Source organism: Apium graveolens, chromosome 5 (assembly GCF_009905375.1).
Source record: "Apium graveolens cultivar Ventura chromosome 5, ASM990537v1, whole genome shotgun sequence".
NCBI lineage: Eukaryota > Viridiplantae > Streptophyta > Magnoliopsida > Apiales > Apiaceae > Apium > Apium graveolens.
Window position 1 is genome coordinate 4,900,057 of NC_133651.1, and position 21,663 is coordinate 4,921,719.

General features: G+C 35.2%; 2 protein-coding genes across 2 annotated transcripts; one reads left to right on the plus strand and one right to left on the minus strand.

The window, feature by feature from the left end:
* The first annotated feature begins 9,740 nt into the window (after window positions 1–9,740).
* LOC141662060 (PI-PLC X domain-containing protein At5g67130-like) lies at window positions 9,741–12,831 on the plus strand. The gene is made up of 9 exons (XM_074469111.1): window positions 9,741–9,914; window positions 9,997–10,068; window positions 10,148–10,270; window positions 10,424–10,561; window positions 10,682–10,780; window positions 10,870–11,173; window positions 11,436–11,659; window positions 11,768–11,854; window positions 12,517–12,831. Exons 1-9 carry the CDS (start codon window positions 9,909–9,911, stop codon window positions 12,694–12,696), a joined length of 1,233 nt encoding a protein of 410 aa, XP_074325212.1. The 5' UTR covers window positions 9,741–9,908; the 3' UTR covers window positions 12,697–12,831.
* Window positions 12,832–14,554: 1,723 nt separating this feature from the next.
* Window positions 14,555–17,697, minus strand: LOC141662061 (putative serine/threonine-protein kinase At1g01540). The gene is made up of 7 exons (XM_074469113.1): window positions 16,916–17,697; window positions 16,528–16,632; window positions 16,287–16,409; window positions 16,038–16,208; window positions 15,821–15,950; window positions 15,482–15,685; window positions 14,555–14,938 (listed from the first exon to the last, which is right to left on the minus strand). Exons 1-7 carry the CDS (start codon window positions 17,494–17,496, stop codon window positions 14,837–14,839), a joined length of 1,416 nt encoding a protein of 471 aa, XP_074325214.1. The 5' UTR covers window positions 17,497–17,697; the 3' UTR covers window positions 14,555–14,836.
* Between the last annotated feature and the right edge of the window lie 3,966 nt (window positions 17,698–21,663).

Here is a 21,663-nt window from a genome sequence, read left to right on the forward strand (position 1 = left end):
TAGGGGGGGATCAATCTGAGTTTCCATTTCTTTCTCCTGAAAATAAATTAAACAAAAATAAGTTAAAAGAACATCTCAATAATAGGAATTAACAAATAATAATCTCATGTAAGCTACCAATTATGTAAGGTAACAATTCACTAACATACTATTCAACACTATGCCTGCTATTGAAGCTAATTATACACAGTTATACAGCTGAAATCAATAAACACACAAAGAATCATACATAAAAATAAGAGAAAACAAATAGAAACAACAAAAAAACAAGTTAAATGACTGGAAATTATCAAAACAATTATAATCTCAATTATAATCGAAGAGTGAGGTTAAGCATCTCGTAACATCCTAAATTAACAAACACAAATATATATGACATATATAAACATTAACAAACACAAACATCTATGACATATATAAAAACTATCAGTGAAGCTAAGCATGAATAAACAATTAAAAGAGTTAAATTGGATTGGGGAAATTATGTACCTGAATAATTTGAAGGTATGAAGGTGAAGACGGAACTCGGAAGAGTGAGCGAGAGAGAGAGGCGGAACTGAAATTGGAATATAAGTTATAACCCTGACCTAGGTTAAATGACTGTAAATCTGGAATTAGACCGGGCTGAAATGAATAATATGTAATGGGCTAAAACTAATATATATTGGGCCTGCAGTTTAATTGTATGCGGGTTGGGTTGGGTTGGGTTAGAGTTAAAATTGGTTAAACCTGACCCAACCCAATATATTCGGGTTGTAAAAAATTTAAACCATTTAAATCTCGGTTTTCGGCGGGTTGGCTCGTGCGGCCGAAATAAGGGGCGGGTTGGGTCGGTTTATTTGGTTTGGTCGGTTTTTGTTCACCCCTAATTTGAGGTACCTTTAAGTCAGCAGTATCATAACTGCTATCAGCATTTTTCATCAAGGCATAGTTTTTCTCATCCTCAGAGTCTGAAGCATCTGACCATCTTTTCTTCTTTGTGACAAGATCCTTGCCTTTGTCACTTTTCCCTTTTCTGCAATCAGGAGATATGTGGCATTTCTCACCATAGTTGTAGCATTTAACATTTGAGTAATCTCCTCTGTCAGACTTTCCTCCTTTGCCTTCAGATTTTCTGAAACCTTTCTTATCAGAACTTGCAGCTTTTCTGGAAGACTTCTTTCCTTTCCTGAATTTTCAATATGCAATCTTTGTGATTCCTTTCACCATAAGAGCACACAGCTTCATCATCTTTTCATCAGGGTCCATCTCAGGTATACTTTCAGTTTCTGAGTCATCATCACTATCGAAACTTGATGACTCAGTATCAGACTTTGTGATGAGAGTTTTTCCCTTGCCTTTCTTTGAGGCAACAACCTTGGGACTTTCTTTGAGGCAACAACCTTGGGACTTTCTTCCTCAGCCACAAAAGCAACTGTCCTTGACTTTCTTTCATTCCTCTTGTTTCTTTGTTCCATCTCAAGTTCATGAGTCTTGAGCATCCCATAAATTTCATTAAGAGTTGTTTCTTCAAGATTATAGTTGTCTCTTATTATTGTGGCCTTCAAATCCCATCTTTCAGGAAGAGCTAACAGGAATTTACGATTTAAATCTTCAATATCATACTCTTTGTCAACTAGTGACAAATCATTCAAGAGTTTGACAAATCTGTCATATAAATCAGTTAATGACTCATCAGGCTTTGAGTCAAAGTGCTCATACTCTTGAGTGAGTATAGTCTTCCTGTTCTTCTTGATTGAATCAGTTCCCTGACACCTTGTTTCCAAAGCATCCCATATCTCTTTTGCAGTCTTGCATTGAATTACCCTGTTTGACATGACATTATCAAGGGCACTATGCAGCAAGTGTCTTACCTTTGCATCCTTTGCAATTGATGAGATATCTTCAGCAGTGTAATAACTTTTCTCCTTTAGTACAGACTTTGCTGGCTGACCTGCAACTACCAAAGAGAGTTTGGTTGGCATATGTGATCCTTCATTAATCCTGTCAAGATATTCTGGATCTGTAGCTTCCAGAAACATAGCCATCTTCACTTTTCATATGGGATACTCAGAAGGTTTCAACATGGGAACTCTTATAGTCTCATATCGACTATGGGTTATGGTTTTTGGAGTTTCTTCTGTTTTGGTGGGCTTGGTTGGAGTTTCTGATTCAGACATGATTGTTTTTTGATCTTAAATTATATGTGTGTTAACAGATCTGCTCTGATACCACTTGTTAGGTCACACACACTGTAGAAGGGGGTTGAATACAATGTTTACTACAATCAAATCGAATGTAAGAACTCAAGTAACAGAAAACATATTGTATTCAACACAATAAACTTTGTTACAATATGGAACTATCCTCTCTCAGTGATGAACAAATTATCACGAGAGCTGCTAGGGTTACAAAGTATAATAACTTCGATTGTGATAACACTTATAGTGTAAACCCTATGTCTGTGTTTATATACTACACAGTTACAAGATAATCTTCTAGTTGATATGGAATATAATTCTGCTTCCTAATATATATCAATCAGATATCTTCTCTTCCAAGTATTCTATTCTTCATAGAATTATTCTCCATGCATATCTCTTACTGTCTTAGTCTCGATCTTCTTTCCTTTCAATCAGCCGCCTGCCTAATCCGAAAGTCATCTTAAGTCCTGATATTATCTCCTGATAAATATCTTCTGATAACTTAAGTTCTGATATCTTAAGTTATATCTTCAGTATAAGTTCTGATTTCCAGTTAAGTACTGATTTGTCCTGTTAAGTAAAATCTGAAAACTAAACACAAATCATATTAGTCATGACATCACAAATATATCTAACACGACCATAAATACAGGTGCCGCATACCACATTACTCCTTAGTTACATTTGCTCCACAGTGTTCGTGAGTGCTCAGCCACTCTGCAATTACCAAACGGAGCTATTGTTGCCATCGGTCGTATTGGCACATTTACATTAACTACTCAGCTTAATTTAGATAATGTCTTATGTGTTCCCTCATTCACATGCAATCTTTTGTCCATCTCTAAGCTGCTACAGGACTCTACATGTCAATTGACATTTTTGTCAAAAAAATGTTATCTACAGAATCAAGCCTGGCCACAAGCACTTGAGCTTGGTCAAGAAGACCATGGGTTGTATATGCTAACTATAGTTGCATCTGAGTTAGTTCCTTTTAATACTCTAGCTGTTGTGGTTTCTACATGTCCTAATGATACTGTGGTTGCTCAAAGTTCTACTGATGCAATCTTTATTGCTCATGACTCCACAATGGATATTTGGCATGCTCGTCTTGGGCATGTGCCACTCAATATCATGAAGATTCTACCTATTTCTTAGTCTAATTTAATGTTGACTGTGTGTGATAGTTGTTATCTTAGCAAGCAACCTAGCCTTAGTTTTTCTGAGAGTGCTCATAAGAGTGCCAATCTGTTTGACTTACTTCATGCAGACTTATGGGAGCCGTATCGGTTCAAAACCAATGGCAACTGTAATATGTTTCTTACATTAGTAGAAGATAAATCTCGTTTTACATGGGTATATCTTTTATTTGACAAGTCTCTCGTTATCATGGTTCAAAACCAATCTGGTTTCACTGTCAAGGTGTTACGCACAGATAATGGCACAGAGTTTGTCAACAAATTAGTGACTTTTGTTCTTGTGTCCATGGGGATCATTCATCAAACTAGCTGCATCTACACACCTCAACAAAATGGCTTAGTTGCGCGCAAGCATCGTCATTTGCTTAATTGTGCACGAGCTTTGCATTTTCATGCAGCATTACCAATAGGGTTCTGGGGTGATTGTCTGCTTACAATAGTTTACCTTATTAACCGTACCAACCCATGTGCTTGACAATTTAAGTCTATATTAGTGATGTTTAAGTGCCTACCTGATTATGGCTAGTTACAGGTGTTTGGTTCATTATGTTGTGCCACTGTTATCCCTCAATCAGGTGATAAATTTGATGCCCATTCTATAAAGGGCGTTATGTTGGGATATCTCTTTGCTACAAAAGGTTATCGTGTTTTTGATAGCCACTCGACACGTGTTTATCTCTCGTGAAGTTGAGTGTGTTAAAACCGTATTTCCTTTTAAGGATATACAAGTTCAGTCACCTCGATAGTTGTTTCCTGCTTTACCCGCTTGTAATGAGGATGATCCTATTTCTGAGAGTTCACAATCTGTCGAGGCTCCTGATTCTGATATGCATACCGGTTCTCGTTTACCTGTTAAGAATCCTGTAGCATCTCCTTCTTCCAGTTCCCCTCTCTGTGACAACCAATCCGCTTTATACATTGCTTCCAATCTCGTCTTTCACGAGTGCACCAAGTATATTGGAATTGATTGTCACTTGATGCGTCAAAAACTCAAATCATGTCTGATCTCTACTCATCATATCTCCACACATGAGCAACCAATAGATCTCTTCACTAAGTCACTTTCCTCTTCTCAACTGAACTTTCGTCTCTCCAGGTTAGGAGTCTGCAGTGCTCTTTCATCTCCTCCCTTGAGGGGGGCTGTTCAACATACCACTGCTACTGCTCATGCCAAATGTATAGCTGACTAGGCTCCATCTGTTATAACATAATTAGACTTTACTTAGTTCAAGATATAGATACTTTATTTCTTGTAAGGGATCTATAACAAACTTTATCGTACTCTCTCTCTCTCGCTCTCTCTCTCTCTCTCTCTTCCTTCTCTCTTTAGATGTTCATTTCTCTAGATCAATATTATTACCTTGTTCATGAAGAAGCTTACAGAGCATTGTAAAGAAGATAGTTTGTTCTAATACATATTATGCTTGTCATTGTGCATAATCTGTGATTCTCTTCAATATTATCAGTTTGTAGCAGAAGCCCATTTCCATCCACCAAATTCTTGAAAGAGAAGATCACCCCATAAACCTCTTCAATCAACATAGATGTGCAAATCATAAACAAATGAAGCCAAAAACTGATCATTAGAACCCAACTTTGTAACTATACATGAAATATGTTGTGCAGAATACGCTAAAACTGATACTTTCCAAAAAAGAGGGTTCCATCATACCCAAATCCTACCACCAACATGGTCTCATAATTAAAACACCAATTAGAATTAGTTGTTACTCTAGTGGCAATGAGCCTTACCTTATTCTTCTTAACTTTATTTTCGATCAAAGCTGCTAATGAGACTTTGTTTGTACTAATAAAGTTCTTAACTGGGAAATATTTTTTATTTAGACCCTACATGTTTAAGGAGTAAAAATCTATTATCATAAAATTATGATAATTACCACCACTCTTATTCTTGTTCTTGCGCGAGACATGGGAATATTTTCCCCAAGGCTGCAGCCCTTCTCATTTTTTACGTTTCAACACCAACCTTCAATTTAGACTCAACCTCATCCACAATTTTTTAGATATTTGAAAGTATTCAAATGCACAGGAGAGTTATTTAAACGATTTGAGGGAGATGGTGAAATAATTGTTTTCCTCTTCACTTTTGTCCAACCACCACCATCAGTTAAAGATTCATCCTCCTTTGGCACATAACCTTGATGTTTTACACCCTTATTTGATTAATTTCCCAGAAGGCTCATTATTACCAGAGAAAAGGGCATCATCTGAATTAGGATGAGTGCCGGCTTGAGAACTTCTCACCATTACCATTATCATTACCATCTCCATGGTCAAAATCTATATAATTTAAAGGCACCTGAACCCCCGAAGGTTTGATTTTTTCCACCCACTTACGAATAGTGGCGGGGCAAGCAGACACTAAATAACCTATGAAAACGGGACGATGTATGAAACATGCGAAGCTAGCCAAACCATCATTCGTCCATCTGCCAAAATACCACGTACCTATAACTAGCACCTTCATCTTTTGCTTCAATGTTCGAAACCTAACATGTGAAGTCTAGTGTCTTTTCATTATCCCTTTTCTCTATACTGTACTGTTAATAGTATTTGAGTGTTCGAATTATGAATTTAAAGTATTTTTAAGAATTTTTTAGTGCATTTATTTATAAATATTATATATAATTAGGTTTAAAACATTATAAGAAAATAAAACTCCATTAAAATTTTAAGGGACAACTAGCTAGTCTTTTGAAATGAAATTTATGTCAACTTTTTATATTTTAAATTTAAGTGTTGCTAGTATCTTATTAGATATTGAGTGTCATCCACAAGGGGGTGACTGAGTTTCTTTGGATTTTTAGTCTTTTTAAGGTTTGGATATTGTGTGAACAAAGCAGTTTATAATTTGCAGAGATATTGTATTAACAGAATTAAAACAGCAAGCACAATATTTCAAAACTCACTTAATTTGTATTAATTAAGTTTGTCTTGCTACAAATTTTGGGTTCTTAAAAATATAAGAACTCGGCTTCTTCCTTAAGATAATGCAAGAAAATGTGAATCTGTTTTGTTACACCTTGACTAAGGACCAATGCATGCTTTATACACTAGCATCACAAATTTACAAAACTTGCACTAAAATGTACTAAACTCTTTTCTAAATCATCCTTTTTCTATTTCCATTTCTAGCTTAGCAAATTTGTGCAGAATCTTGCAGGTATGTGACCATCCTTTGTCTAGTTAAACTTGGCCCTTGATCTTGTATTCTCCCAGCTACTTTGTAGACTTTTCAATCTAGTTGATAGATCGTTTGTTGACTGATATTCTTGAATCTTGAATTGTTTGTATTCTGTATTTGGGAGGCATGTCGAGATCTCTAGTTTATTCTATAGAGAAGTGACATCTCGATAAGTATAATGACTTATCGAGATCTCTGAGTTTTCTATAGATATAATTAACTTGTCGAGATCTCTGAGATCTCTATATACATTTTGACTTGTCGATATCTCTGAGATCTCTAATGAGAACTTGACTTGTCGATATTTCCAATTCTTCACATCTTCATTTGACTTGTCGATATCTCTGAGTTCTCTACATACAGAAATGACTTGTCGATATCTCCAATCTTCAAATCTTCATTTGACTTGTCGATATCTCTAAGACTTCTCTATAATCCATTTTGGACTTCTCGATAAGTCATTCTGGACTTTTCGAATGACTTCTCGATATTGCTTGATGTGTGACTTGTCGATATCTTGACTTAGAACATTTTTCATAAAATAGTTTTATTCAAATCCAAGATTCTTCACTTTTCTCTGATATATGATCATGCCTTGATCTTTTCCCAGGGTTTATTTCTTAGCTTGAATATGGAAGATCAAGCCATGATCATGCCTCAGAAACGTGACTTAGAAGATCAACCAGTGAGCTATTAAGACAGAACTTGTATGATCATAGCCCAACCAACACACATCATGTCTTATTTTATAATTCCAAAGTCTCTCTGTCGGGACTTGAAAATCATGTTCAACAAGTATTGGTGGTGTTCTAGTTCGAGTAACAGTAAAGGATTAAACTGGCTATCATGGAATAACATGCACATGGCAAAAGCAAAAGGTAGATTGGGTTTTAAAGATTTATACGGGTTTAATATTGCGCTCCTCGGTAAGCAGTGCTGGAAATGAAAAACCCTGCTACATTGGTCTCAAGAGTATACAAAGTCAGGTATTTTTCAGAATATCATATCCTAGAGGCAAAAGGGTCAAAACCCAAATTTTATTTGGCAAGGCTTGTTGACAGCTTTGGACTCTCTCCAGAATGGATTCAGGTGGATCGTTGGTAATGGTGAAGATATTCGAGTACAAAGGATCGATGGCTTCGAGTGAATGAGGGTTTTTTATGTCGAGAATGATCACCAGTATATTAGCAGGAGAGAAAGAGTGTCTACTTATATTATGCCCAATATAAAGAAGTGGAATGCTCCCTTGGTCGTAGAAAATTTCCTAACTGAAGATGCAAAAGCAATTCTCTCAGTTCCTATCCCCAACGTGTTGTGAAAGATAGAGGTTTGGATTTGTTCGACTACGGGCCTTTATTCTGCTAAGGAGGGGTATAAGTTTTGGTTCAACCAAAATTGTAGCAGTTTGTATACCACTCAATGCCCAGGGTGGAAAAAAATTTGGACATTGGTTCTCCCTCACAAGGTAAAAAAATTTATCTGGAGGTTTTGTCGTAATAAAGTCCCAGTTCGGTCGAGACTGAGTGCGAAAAGAATATGTCTCCCTATAACGTATCCCATATGCTCTACGGACATCGAAAATCTTTTACATGTATTTTTTGACTGCGAATTTGCATTACAGTGTTGGAGATGTGCTAACTTAGAATACGACATGAGAATGGTAGAAGACGCTCCATTATGGCTGTTGCATAAACTGTCTGATGCTGGTGGTGACGAGATCACTAAAATTTATTGTTCTTTGGGGTATCTAGAATTGGAGAAACAAACGAGTTTGGGAAGGAAAGACAATCACTGCTGCCATAGCCATGGGCTATAACTTCAGTCATGTAGAAGAGTGGAAAGCGACAACTATTAAAGGTAAAGGGACATTGCAGAATAACAATCAGCAAAACTGGCAACATGTGTTTAGGTGGAATCCTCCTGCAGTCGATGTCTTAAAAATCAACGTGGATGCTTCATTTAAATCAGACTCTGATAACTTCAAGGTAGGAATGGTTTTAAGGAACCATGCAGGGGAAGTCATGGCAAGTAGAACGAGCTGTTTTGAGGCTGCAGCTACAGTGTTTGAAGCAGAAGCTATAGGAGTACGGGAAGCCCTCTCATGGATATAATCTATGCAATTAGTGGACCGGAAAGTGGAGCTGGAAACAGACTCTTTACTAGTAGTGAATGGAATTCTAAACAATTCCGAAAATTTGCTTGAAGTGGGAGAAGTACTTGAACAAAGCAGGCTTTTACTTGGGAAATTAGTACATACTTCTATTCACTTTGTTAGGAATCAAGCTAACAGGGTAGCAAATGAGATTTCTAGATTACCCTGTTTAGTTAATTACCACAATGATTTGTCGTCTCTCCCCGCATGTTTGATAGAGACTCTTATGAGGGATTCAGTATTTTAATGAAAGCTAACCGGGTAGCACATGAGACTTATTTAATGTTATATATGGAATCGTGGATATAATATAAAGATGTTTATTTTTCAATATATACAAATTCAAATAATTTCTAAGTCTTATTCGTTAGAAAAATATTAAGAAAATAAAATTAATTTTCAAAATAATTAAAATATCTCACGTATCAGAATTTTATTGAATAAATGTAAATGGATCTCTCTGTATTGACACTGATAACATCAATTAAGTTAATCTATACTATTAAATGGCCTATGTCATGTCATTATATATATTTTTGTGCGTCTCGCATAATTCTCGAAATATATCTAAAAACGTAACCAAAATTTTTTAGGAAATGAATTTTTTTAGTATGTGTCCATGAACACATGCTAAGAGTTAGTATTTGATGTGATATCCATAAAATATTGATGGAAATCTAATTAATAATGATGAACCCCTCATGTACAAAAATCTCCACCAATAAATTTTTTACAACTTATCAATCACACTTTTTTAGCATATATCAATGGACACACGCTAGACAAACAGTATATTTAATCATATCTACCCACATAATTACATAACTGTCATAAATAAAATAATTTTATTGTGCATCCCACATAATCTCATGAAAATCATTTTCAATTTTTTATACATACAAATACATGTAAACGCAAAGCGACAAGCACGAGGGAGGAGTCACCGAGAAGGATTTATTACCTAGTGCATAAAATACAAGTTTGACATATCATCATAATACGTGGTTTGGTTACTTGGTCAAAAGTAAACGAATAATCTCTTCACTTCTCACCTAAACTCACAACTGCTGTACGTGTGTACATAAACTAAAACTATCAACCCAAGCCCCCATTGTCTGAAATTGCACAAGAATCCATACTAAACTATAAACCTCGCTAAAGGGTCACCAGAAATGCAGGTTTTTCATCTAATCATCCACTTTATTAATTCTTATTCTCATTTTTAACCATTTTATTTTTTTATTTTCTTGGGTTTTACAGGTGACCATTTTTCATCTCATTCAACTTGTGTTGATAACAGCTTCTCTCATCAGATTTTCATCATGCCTCAAGGTTTCTTATTGATCTTTAACTTCAAATTCATTATTAATATTATGTTTATGTGTGTGCATTTATATGATGGTGTTTGTAGATTGGAGAAACATGTTCAGCTAGCAGCAAATGTGATTCAGGCTTTTTATGTAGTACTTGTCCTGTTAATGGCAACACTAGGCCTAGATGTACTAGACTTCAACCTTTGAGTCCTACTTCAAAGGTGAGTTTAATTCACTTTTATGATGCTTAAGATGTTGTTTATGTTTTGTTTTGATTGAAATGTGAGTTTTTTACACTTCTTGAAAGTAAAGTTTGTAACTTTAGTGTTTCTTGTTGAATGATTTGTAATTGGGATTTTGGTGATTTGAACTAGGTTAAAGGTCTGCCATTTAATCGATATTCGTGGCTAACAACCCACAATTCGTTTTCCATTGTCCGTGTTTCATCGGATACTGGTTCTATAAATATTTCTCCGAGGAATCAGGAGGATTCAGTCACTGCTCAGCTTCAAGTAAGTCCTTTTTCGGTAACAATTTGATGTTTTGCATAGTTATGTTTACGGGTTTGTTAATTGTGGTTATGATCAGAATTCTTGTAATGTATAATGCTGAGAGATTGATTTATGTTGTAGAATGGTGTTCGAGGGCTGATGCTTGATATGTATGACTTTAACAACGACATCTGGTTGTGTCATTCTTTCAATGGACAATGTCTAAATGTTACATCTTTCGTAAGTCTCATATCATATTTTTCATTTGTTTTGTCTTTGTGTAGAGGCTTAAGTTTGTCTTTAATTGATGCTCTGCACTTTCTGTACAGAGACCTGCAAGTAAAACTCTGAAAGAGATCCAAGTGTTTCTCGAAGGAAATCCAACAGAGATTGTAACCATTTTTATTGAGGATTATGTTAAATCCCCAAAGGGATTGACTAAGGTCTTTAAAACATCTGGTTTAGATAAATACATGTTTCCTGTTTCTCGGATGCCTACAAATGGGAGTGATTGGCCTACGGTGGATGATATGGTCCAAAAGAATCAACGTCTGGTGGTCTTTACCTCTAAATCTTCAAAGGAGGCATCAGAGGGAATAGCTTATGAGTGGAAATACGTGGTGGAAAACCAGTGTGAGTTTTGCTTTAATTTTTTTTTGCAATTAGATGTTATGTTTAAAGAAGCGGTTAGTAGGAGATAATCAGAAGTCATTATGTGATTATAAATCTGAGTCATAATGGTTTACGATGGTAACTAAATGTCTAAAATGCGTAAAGATTGAGCTTCTTGATCACAACATTTTTTATATTTTGTTTTAACTCATTTGTAAATTTTAGTTCTGATAGCTTTTGAATTATAGGTTTAAAAATTTATAACAGAAAACTGTTAATGCAGATGGAAGCGAAGGAATGGTAGCTGGTTCCTGTCCAAACCGTGCTGAATCCCCTCCAATGAACACCAGCACCATTTCGCTTGTTCTGCAGAATTACTTCCGTACAGATCCAAACATAACAGCAGCTTGCATGGATAACTCAGCTCCATTAATAAGCATGATGGACACTTGTCAACAAGCAGCTGGAAAACGATGGCCAAACTTCATAGCTGTTGATTTTTACCAGGTTTGTGCAGTAATTATTCTAGAAATTTTATCCGAAGTTGGGCTAACATTTTAGCATTCAATAATGTTCGTAATTTCTTACATTGTTATACCGAATATGTCACATTAGAAAAGTGATGGAGGAGGAGCTCAAGAAGCTGTAGATGAAGCAAATGGTCATCTGACTTGTGGATGTGGCAGCATAGCTTATTGCAAGGTTAGCTAATATCATTATGTTTGTTAAACTGTTATTATTATCAAGGAAAGGATTTTAGCAAATATGATTAATTCATATGGGACAGACCAGAGTGATCTCCAGCTGTTTTCACCTAATGGCAGGCTTATCCACTAGATGTGTTTGATGCTGTTTTCTGGCTTTTCCCAAACTAACATTACAAAAATGTAGTTAATAAGTACCATTCCAAAAGAGTTAATTGAATATGTACAAGTGTCACACTATAAAGTTAATATACTCCAATTCTATGTTAGGAAAAACATAACAAAAAGTGCCATAATTTTCATAAATTAAAACTTCAATAGAAGAAGATGCAAAGAGTATATAAAGTGCAGGGAACAGCAGGAACAACTCCCACTAAAATAGAAAATATATTTACATTATCTTCTAACCTAATGCAGTTGACAATAATTACATTCTGGTTTACCAACATTTAACCTGTAACTTTACATTCTCTGAAATTTTACCTCTTCTTCGGACTGAATGTGGTAGTCTGTTAGGACCTGAAATGATATACTACTAAGATTATACTCTGTTGATGATCCTGATATGTTACCATATTCAGAAACTGTTGCATGCACATTCCGCAACTTTATATATCAGGAATATAGTCAGCAGTGACAATTGTTTTCCAAATATTTCAGGAAAACGCAAAATTTGGTACATGCGACACTCCTCCGATTTCTCCACCGCCACCAGCTGCAGCCACAGCTGAGCCATCTCCTGAAGGTACCAACACCAGTTCTTCTCTAACCACATTTGCCCAATTTCGTTGCTTGTTATGGACAATTTTAAGTGTAACAGTATTCTATTTAACCACTTGACTTGCTATATTTTAAAGAGAGATTTTGTTCTGCTGATTTGTACCTGGCCAGTGGCCACTGTAGTAAATGGTCTTGCCCAGAGAGATGTACAACTGTTGTGTGATTTTTTTTTTATCATGTCTGATTATCTTCTAATTATTTCTTTATCAACTTGATTAGCCAGCCAGATTGTGCGAGGCTTTTGGCCCAGTCAAAATACTTTATATTAAAAAAATCTTTACTGTGCAAATTGGAAAAGGTAAGAAAAAAATAAGAATGATGGCTGAGATATCAATGTTCAGGAGCTTTAAAATAATGATAGTAACCTATTTCAATTGTTTAAACAAATGGATTTGCTGTCTAGATTAAACTGTTACTGTACTTATGTGTGTAACTATTAAATTAAAATATAACTGGTTTTAAAATGTGCAAGCAAGAGGTTTTTCTTAATGAGATCTCTAAGCTAATAAAATCAAAACAGAGTTTTAATAGCAGATAACTTACATTTTTTCAATAAACTTCCGAAATTAAGATATTTATCCAAAAAGAAAACATTACTCCCTTCGTCCATTGGATTGTTTACGTTATTTTTCGGCACGCTTTTCAATGCTCGTTTAAAATATAGTTTCATAATATTTTTTTAATTTTTTTTTAATAAAAGTTTTATGTTTAAATTTTTATTCAAATTTTTGTTTTGAAAAAACATTACGAGACTATACATTATAAAAGTCTCGAAATACATACCGAATACCGAATAGTAACGTAAATATCCCAGTGAGATGGACTCACTGAGGGAGTACTATTTACTACCAAGCTACAAGCTTTGATTAACCATATCGGTTTACATTTCAATGTATATGATTTCAACTACAAGTGTGTGAACTGTGGGGGTATCAGACCCAGATATGGGTGCTGTCATAGGGCCATTACTAGAAATTTAACCATTCCGGTCACAGCTCACTGGCTGAAAAAACAAGTCTAGAAGGAGGCTTTTGTGGTGGGCCTGTTCAAATGAACACACTCTGGAAGTTATGTGGATCCATTGATCAATTCACACTCTACAAACCCAGTTGTCAACTGTGTCACAGAGCACCAACTAACAATATTTATTGCCAAATGCCAACCATTTCTACAGGATCAACCTGGGAGTACTTCTCAACCATACTAATAAACTTGCAGGTTTTATCTAACAAATGGATAAGTCAATTCAGCATAGTAGTGTGTGTGCGTGTACATATACAGATGGATTAATATTATGTATGTGTCGTGAAGGAAACAATGTGACCTACATTTCTCGAATGTGGCCCGGGCCAACCCGAGACATCAATAAATAGGAAGCAGAATCATATCAACTTGTTCCTGGAGAAGATTCGATACTAAATTGAGCAACAGCACATGACAACTTGGACTTATATGTCATAATTATTAAAGGTGCTGATGATAAGATATGACTGCTCCTTATAATTCAATCCAATATGTAATTGAGTTAAATCCCATGTGTGCTTACATACATGTCATTGTTTAAGCTCTCCCTCTAGCATTAGCAAGTAGCATAAGAGCAAAATTTCACATGAACGCTATATCATTCGAAATTCAAGATGTCTCTATGTACATGTATATGTTGAGGCGAAGCAAAATTTCTGATCCCATACATGACAATGACATGGGGGAGGGGAGGGCACGTTAAGATGGACAAAGCCAATAGTATAGTACATTTACATAATTTACACATTATACTATTTCACATGAACACTGTTTCATTCAAAATTCAAAATGTTTAGGTACATGTACATGTTGAGGCGAAGCAAAATTTCTGATCCCATACATGACAATGACATGCGGGAGGGGAGGGGCACATTATGATGGACAAAGCCAATAGTATGGTACAATTTACATAATTCACACATTATACTATTCCACATGAACGCTGTTTCATTTGAAATTCAAGATTCTATGTACATATATATTGAGGCGAAGCAAAATTTCTGATCCCATACATGACATTGACATGCAGGAGGGGAGGGGCACATTAAGATGGACAAAACCATTAGTATAGTACATTTACATAATTCACACTTTATACTATTTGGAAAATTCAGAAGGTATATTTTCTTCTTAATCTTATGTCTTTATCCTGTTCTATTGGAATGTACTCTAATTCTTACCTACTGGTTTCACCTGATTCCTTCACAGGCTTCTCTATAGATTTATCTTCTTGTTCATCACATTGTGCAGAACTCCGTTCCTTTCCGGCTCTTCGTTCCTAAAATAAGATAATCAACCTTCATAAATGTGACTCCAGAAGACCAATAGAAGCATGTTGATAATGATATTTATCAACAGGACAATGCTTGTTATAGACATTAGGTACAAGCCTACCATACAGATATAGAAGAATTCAGAAATAAAATGCACAAAGTGGATGCAACTTGCATTTTATCTTTTATAAAACACTGAATATGAGGAAATTATATAGGCCTGAAAGTTGTGCATAGATAAAGTAGATAACATGTGAAACACAAAGAACTAGTCATTTCAAATACCTATTAGGAGGCATTAACAGCATGATAGGCATTGTTTTCCTAAAGAGTGGTATTAGGTGCAAGTCTGAAAGTGTGTACTTGGACAATTTCGGGCACAGAGGGAATCAAAGTAAAACTTTTTGCCCATTTACAGTCATATTAATTACTTCACTTTTCATTCCGATGAATACTTCCACATTGTACTTGTAAAATTCTCTTTTGGTGTAATTGCACAAAAAGTAAGAAGTGGGTGATTTCCCTTCAGAGTAGAAAAACAGACATACATTGTAGGAGTCTTCAGCTTCAAGCATGTGCACCACATGCCCCATCTTTGGCCTCTTCTGAGTATTTGGATCAACACAACGCAAAGCCACTAGAATTGCTCGCCTCAATGATCTCAAAGAAGGTTTGTCTTGGAGCTTGGGATCCAAAACTCCCTCGGAGTTCCTGTTAGCAACCATCTGCTTCAGCCATTCTACCAAGTGGACCTGAAATATCCCAACTCAGATATAAAGCAACATTCTAAAACAAAATGAATAGAAAAAACATAAAACAATCTACTTGTATATATGTAGTAAAGTATATCTTTCACATGCAAGAAAATGGTAAAACTAAGACTGAACCTCATCTGGAGGCCGACTATTGTCCACCGGGTACCTCCCGGTGATTAATTCCATGACAAGAATCCCAAAGCTATATACATCACTTTTATCATTCAACATGCCTGTACTGGCATACTCGGGAGCTACGTAGCTGCAAAATTTGAAAGCATAAACTCAGAACACATCTTGTAACGAGAGATACAGATAAAGAGACGAAGCTAAGGGAACAAAGGCATACCCAAAGGTTCCCATAACACGGGTAGTTGTGTAGCTTCTTTCTGAACCAAGGAGTTTTGCAAGTCCAAAATCTGCAACCTTTGAATTCCAGTGTTTATCAAGTAAAATATTGCTTGATTTTATATCTCGGTGAATCACTTTTGGTTCCAGTCCCTCGTGAAGGTAAGATAACCTACAAAATTTACAAATTACCAACTGGAAGTGTAAAAACAAACTGAACAACAACTTGAACATTGAAACATATTAATACCCTTTAGCTGTTCCGAGAATGATATTCATCCGAATTTCCCATGTAAGAGGACTATAGGGCCCGACTTCGCCATGAAGCCACTGTTCAAGGTTCCCATTGTTCACAAACTCATACACCAGCATTCTGCATTGAGCAGACGAATTTTTAGTAATTAGTATCACCATTTAGGTAAACGTCATAAATAATCAAAGTAGAAAGTTGACTTAATAATTAACATGGTATCATAGTAAAGCAAGAGTACCTATGTGCTCCTTCCGCACAGTAGCCAAGCAACCTCACCAAATTCTTATGTCGAACCCGTCCAATTGCTTCCACTTCAACCTCAAATTCCTTCTCAGCTTGTCCTCTGTTAAATCACAAATATCTTTATACTACTCTTTTAACACAAAACCCACAATTCACATTGAAAATCCCTAAAAGCATAATCATCTGTATACTAAATTGCATCAAGTAGCAACCTTTACACAAAACAACCTCTCTACTCCAACTCCTAGCAGCAAAGATAAGATTTTCAGCACATCATACACTCCCAAGTAGGGTATTTTGGATTAGTTCTACTCTAAACTACATCAAGAAGCTAATAAAACACAAAACAACAATCGAATTAAGTTTCGAGAAACAAAAAGTACCTATTGTTAAGCAAATTCTTGACAGCAACATGAGTATTATCCTGCAAAACACCATGATAAACAATCCCATAACCACCTTGACCAATCACATTCTCATGATCAAAACTATTAGTAGCATCCTCAAGCTCTCTTAAAGTATACCAATGTCCCCAACCCAAATGAGAAACTTGAGGAACAACCTTAGCCACATGATGATGATCAACCTTAGCCTCACCAGAAGATGACCCACCATTCACTTTCTCAGCAGGGTACAAAATCCTATGATCTTTTCCAATATCAATTTGGATTCTTTGATGATACCCAATTGAATTCTCCTCCTCAGCTTTCAAAATCAAAGCTTGTTGATCACTTTTCGACAATTCTTGATTTTCCACCTTGATTTCTTGAATGTCTCTTGTCAAATTTGGGATTGTGGGTAGTTTAGTAATTGACCTGTTCTTGATGGTCTTGAGATTGTTGTTTCTTTTTGAAGTGTAACAGATTGAGATAATGAAGAGGACAAGAACAAAAGCAGCTCCAACAGAAACACCAAGAATAACCCACAAACTTAGGCCAAAGATTGAGGTTTTTTGATCATTCATGGTTGATCAACAGACATTAATAAATTTAATGATCATTGGGTTAGAAAGTGGGTGCATTTAGAATTGACTGACAGAGTGAATTACAATAGTATTTGTGTTTGTGTGTGTATATGAAAAGTGAAGTGGTGTGTGTGTGTGTGATGTAGCTGGCTGAGAGTAAAGAAGACTGATGATTAAAATAAGCAGCTGTATGGATGTGATGTGGGCTGAGGACCCTTCCATTTATTCGTTAACTATAAATAGTGGATGGAAAGATTCTAGACTAAATTGTTAAAAAATTCAATTTTTATGTGTTTTGACAAAAAAAAATTACGAAAATATTATACATTTCAATAAAAAAAAGGCGGAATATCGTCGAGACAAATCCCTAAACTGACAATATAATACGGTTCAAATACGCTATCTGATCAAATAGTGGCTTTGTTTTCAAATCATTTAATATAAAAAAATTAAAATATTTTTTGAACTAAATAAGATTATAATTGCTTTCTTCGTCAGAAATGTCATCGCTATCCTATTTCCTCCGGTTGTATCACAATTGGCATTCACACAATTAATTCCAAAATTTAATATTTACAACTTTTAGTTGCAAAAATTGGAATCGGAGGAATTGATGTCTTTGTAATGTGAGTTACGGTTACTTGTTGAGTTATTATATCTCACTCTATTTTATTATTTCTAACCAGTGACATTTAAGCAATAGATTGATTAGCCATATAGGAGTATCCAGGAATAGTGCATATTGCGAATCCCCGCACATAGTACGAATTGCGATACCATCTCCGGTAGAAGATTTTTTGATAAATAGTTAATGTTGTAGTTGTATAAAAGATGTAATGGATGTAGTTTAGAGCTAGTAGTTAGTTGAGATACTTGTATAACTTCATATCGAAGTTATATTTGTAAATTGAGAATTGTTTGTAATAATAAATGGTTTACTTTTTGTGTAGATAAATTTTGTTTCATGCCAGTACTTGTTTGTGAAAGACATATGTCATAACCTATTTGTTTATTCGAGGATTTAACTCAACTCAAATAAGGATGTAACAAGTAAATAGCGTACTATCGTCAGAGAGATCTCTCAAAGTAACATATGTCAAAGGATTAAGTAACATTGTTCATCTACAGACTTGATGACTTAATTCACTGGAAGAAGCTCAAGAAATTGATCAAGTCTCAGTGATATAAATCAAGATTGTGGTTTTAATCAAGTGACAGAGATCTGGTCAGGGTATCAATTAATTACAGGGATTTAATCTGAAGAAAATCAAGACATGAAGAAACATCACAGATGTTAGTCATTCATGAACCAGACAGTACATCGAGTGTCAACATTGAAGTGGTGAAATGGATTCATAAGTTTCAGTGATTTTCAGAAGATTGTTAGAAGAGTGGTTGTTGTTCAAGATTAGTATTAATTTCCTATTAATTAATTAAGTCATATAATTTAATTAAAAAAATAAATTATATCTGCAAAGATTAATTTATTGATTAATTGAATTAATTGGTTAATTAATTCTGAATTAATATTATGCATTTTTCAGAAATGATTTTGAATTAATAGTCAAAATTAAATCAGCAAGACAAATATTTGAACTGGTATGACAATTGGATTGTCATGCCGAAAGTCTTTCCAAGCCTTTTTAGATAGTCCTACCGAAAGTTCTACCAGTTCAATCGATTGTCCTACCGAAAGTTCTACCAGTTCAATCGATTGTCCTACCAAAAGTTCTACCAGTTAAAAGGATTGTCTTGCTGAGCTAACAGGATTGTCTTGCCAATTAAAATCATAGGTTGATTGAATATAAAAGAGCAGCAGCTGATTTTCAACAGACAGAGCATTGAATATCAAAAACACAGAAGAACACAGAACAAAGAAACAACAGAGAACTTGTTGCAATTTCTCAGAGCATTAATTTCTAGTATTCATTGTTAAATCTAAACCACTAGAAATCCTTTTCTTGTTCTTGTGTAACTATCTAGCAGATCAAAATCCCCAGAACTTAATCTCAAATTGCATTTAGCATTTGATCCTTTTTATTTCAAAAATAGAAAAAGTTCATGTCGAATTTATTCTAGATTTAGAATAATTTATTTGAGATTAATCCCTTGTAAATGATACCGTTGTTGTAACACCTTTCAAGTTTAATAATAGTTTTATTTAACTTGAATTTTGTTTCACTTTTTTATTTCGCATTTTATTCGATTAAACGGTATAGTTTGTATTCAACCCCCCCCTTCTACAAACATATTGGGACCTAACAATTGGTATCAGAGCCTTCTGATTAACGTACAAATTAAGATCATAGACTTTTGTGATTCTTCCACTCCTTGAATTTTTATTTACTCAAAAATTCATAATGACTACTCAAAAAGTTGGAACCGTTAAAATTCCACTATTCGATAAAGAAAATTATGTTATGTGGAAGAAGAAGATGCTCTTGTTTTTACAAGTTGCAAATCCCAAATACCTTAAGTGTTAAAGAAGGGTCCAAAAATTCCGATGGTTATTGAACCAGAGGTAATAGAAAATGATGTTGTGATTACCAAAGTTAGAACTTATGTAAAGAATTCTGAGGATTTTTCTCCTGCTGAAAAACAAGAAGCCTCATTGGATGCTAGCCTTCAATTAATTTTAGTTGATTCCCTTGATCCCTTGATGAATAGACATGTGATGAACTGTAAAGATTCCAAACACATCTGGGAAACTATTGAGGTGATTAATGAAGGCACGGAGGAAGTTAGGGAGAACAAGTTAGAGATCTTAACCTTTGAGTATGAATACTTTAAATCCAATCCAGGAGAAGGAATCACTGAAGTGTTTGAGAGGTACAATGCATCGATCAACAACCTGAACATAAATGGTAAACACTATTCAATCAGGGAGGTCAACAAAAAGTTCATTTTAACAATGCCAACTCATCTCGAACATAGAATCACTGTCATAAGAGAAGCAAGAGATCTGAGTGAAATTTCTTTGGAAAGGCTCTATGGTGTGTTAAAAACCTATGAGTTGGAGCAGATTCAGCAGAAGGAAGTCTACGGAAAAGGAAGAGTGGTCAGCACATCTACTGCTCTAGTAGCTGAAGAACAACCACAACAACAACAACAATCTCAACAGTCAGAGAGAATGGTACAGTCTTCCAAGGCTGAAGAAAATGTGATAGTAGCAGAATTTGATCCTCCTGCTACAAATCAATCAGGAGATAATTTTTACTCCTTGGAAGAACTGGAGCAATTGGAAGATGAGTCAATGGCCCTGATTGTCAAGAGATTTTCTAATGTCAGATTCAAGAGGAATCCCAAGTTCAAGTACAAGTCCAACTACAACAGATTCCATAAAGGTGGATCTTCATCCTCTAACACCAGCAGTGGTGGATATAAAACAGGGATGGTTGATCGAAGCACCATTAGATGCTTTAACTGCAATGAGTTGGGACACTTTGCCACAGAATGCAGAAAGCCTAAGCAAGTTAGGAAGAACCCTTATGACTCTAATCAGAAGAGTAGAAAATGGAAGAAGCTGGGATGATACTGACGGTGAAGATGAAGAAGTTGGGAATCTTGCTCTCATGGCTAGTGATGCAAACACCTCATCGTCAAGAAAAGAGGTAAAATTTACTGATGCTGAATTAGCTTATCATTTAGGAGGCTCCTTAGATTGTGCTCGTCGTGATAATGAAATGTTAAATCAACAAATCAAAGACCTTGAGAAAGAGGTAAATGAACTAAGACTCGTGCACATTAATAAAGACAAATTAAACGAACAAGTATATTTTCTAGAGAATAGAGTTGACTGTTATAGACAACTCGAAACTATTATCAAAGACAAGATCACCGTTCTTGAGACTAAGGTTAAAGCATACTTTAATTCTTGTTCGAAGTCTAAAGAGTTTTACAATAAGCAAGCTGTTAATCAAATATCTGGAATAGGTTTTGATTACAATGTTGCTATTGGAAAATTAGGCATAAACTCCCCTCCTCATGTCTGTGCTAAAGGTAGGGAAGTACCACATGTGTTTGAGGGTGTTGATGAACCCCTCTATAAAGAATCAATTGTTGAACCATTTGATGAGACCTCATTTATTATTCAAGAAGAAATCTGTGCTGAAGATCTTGCTAATGAGAAAGCTGTTTCCAAGTCAAGTGTGTCAAAGATTCCAGTCA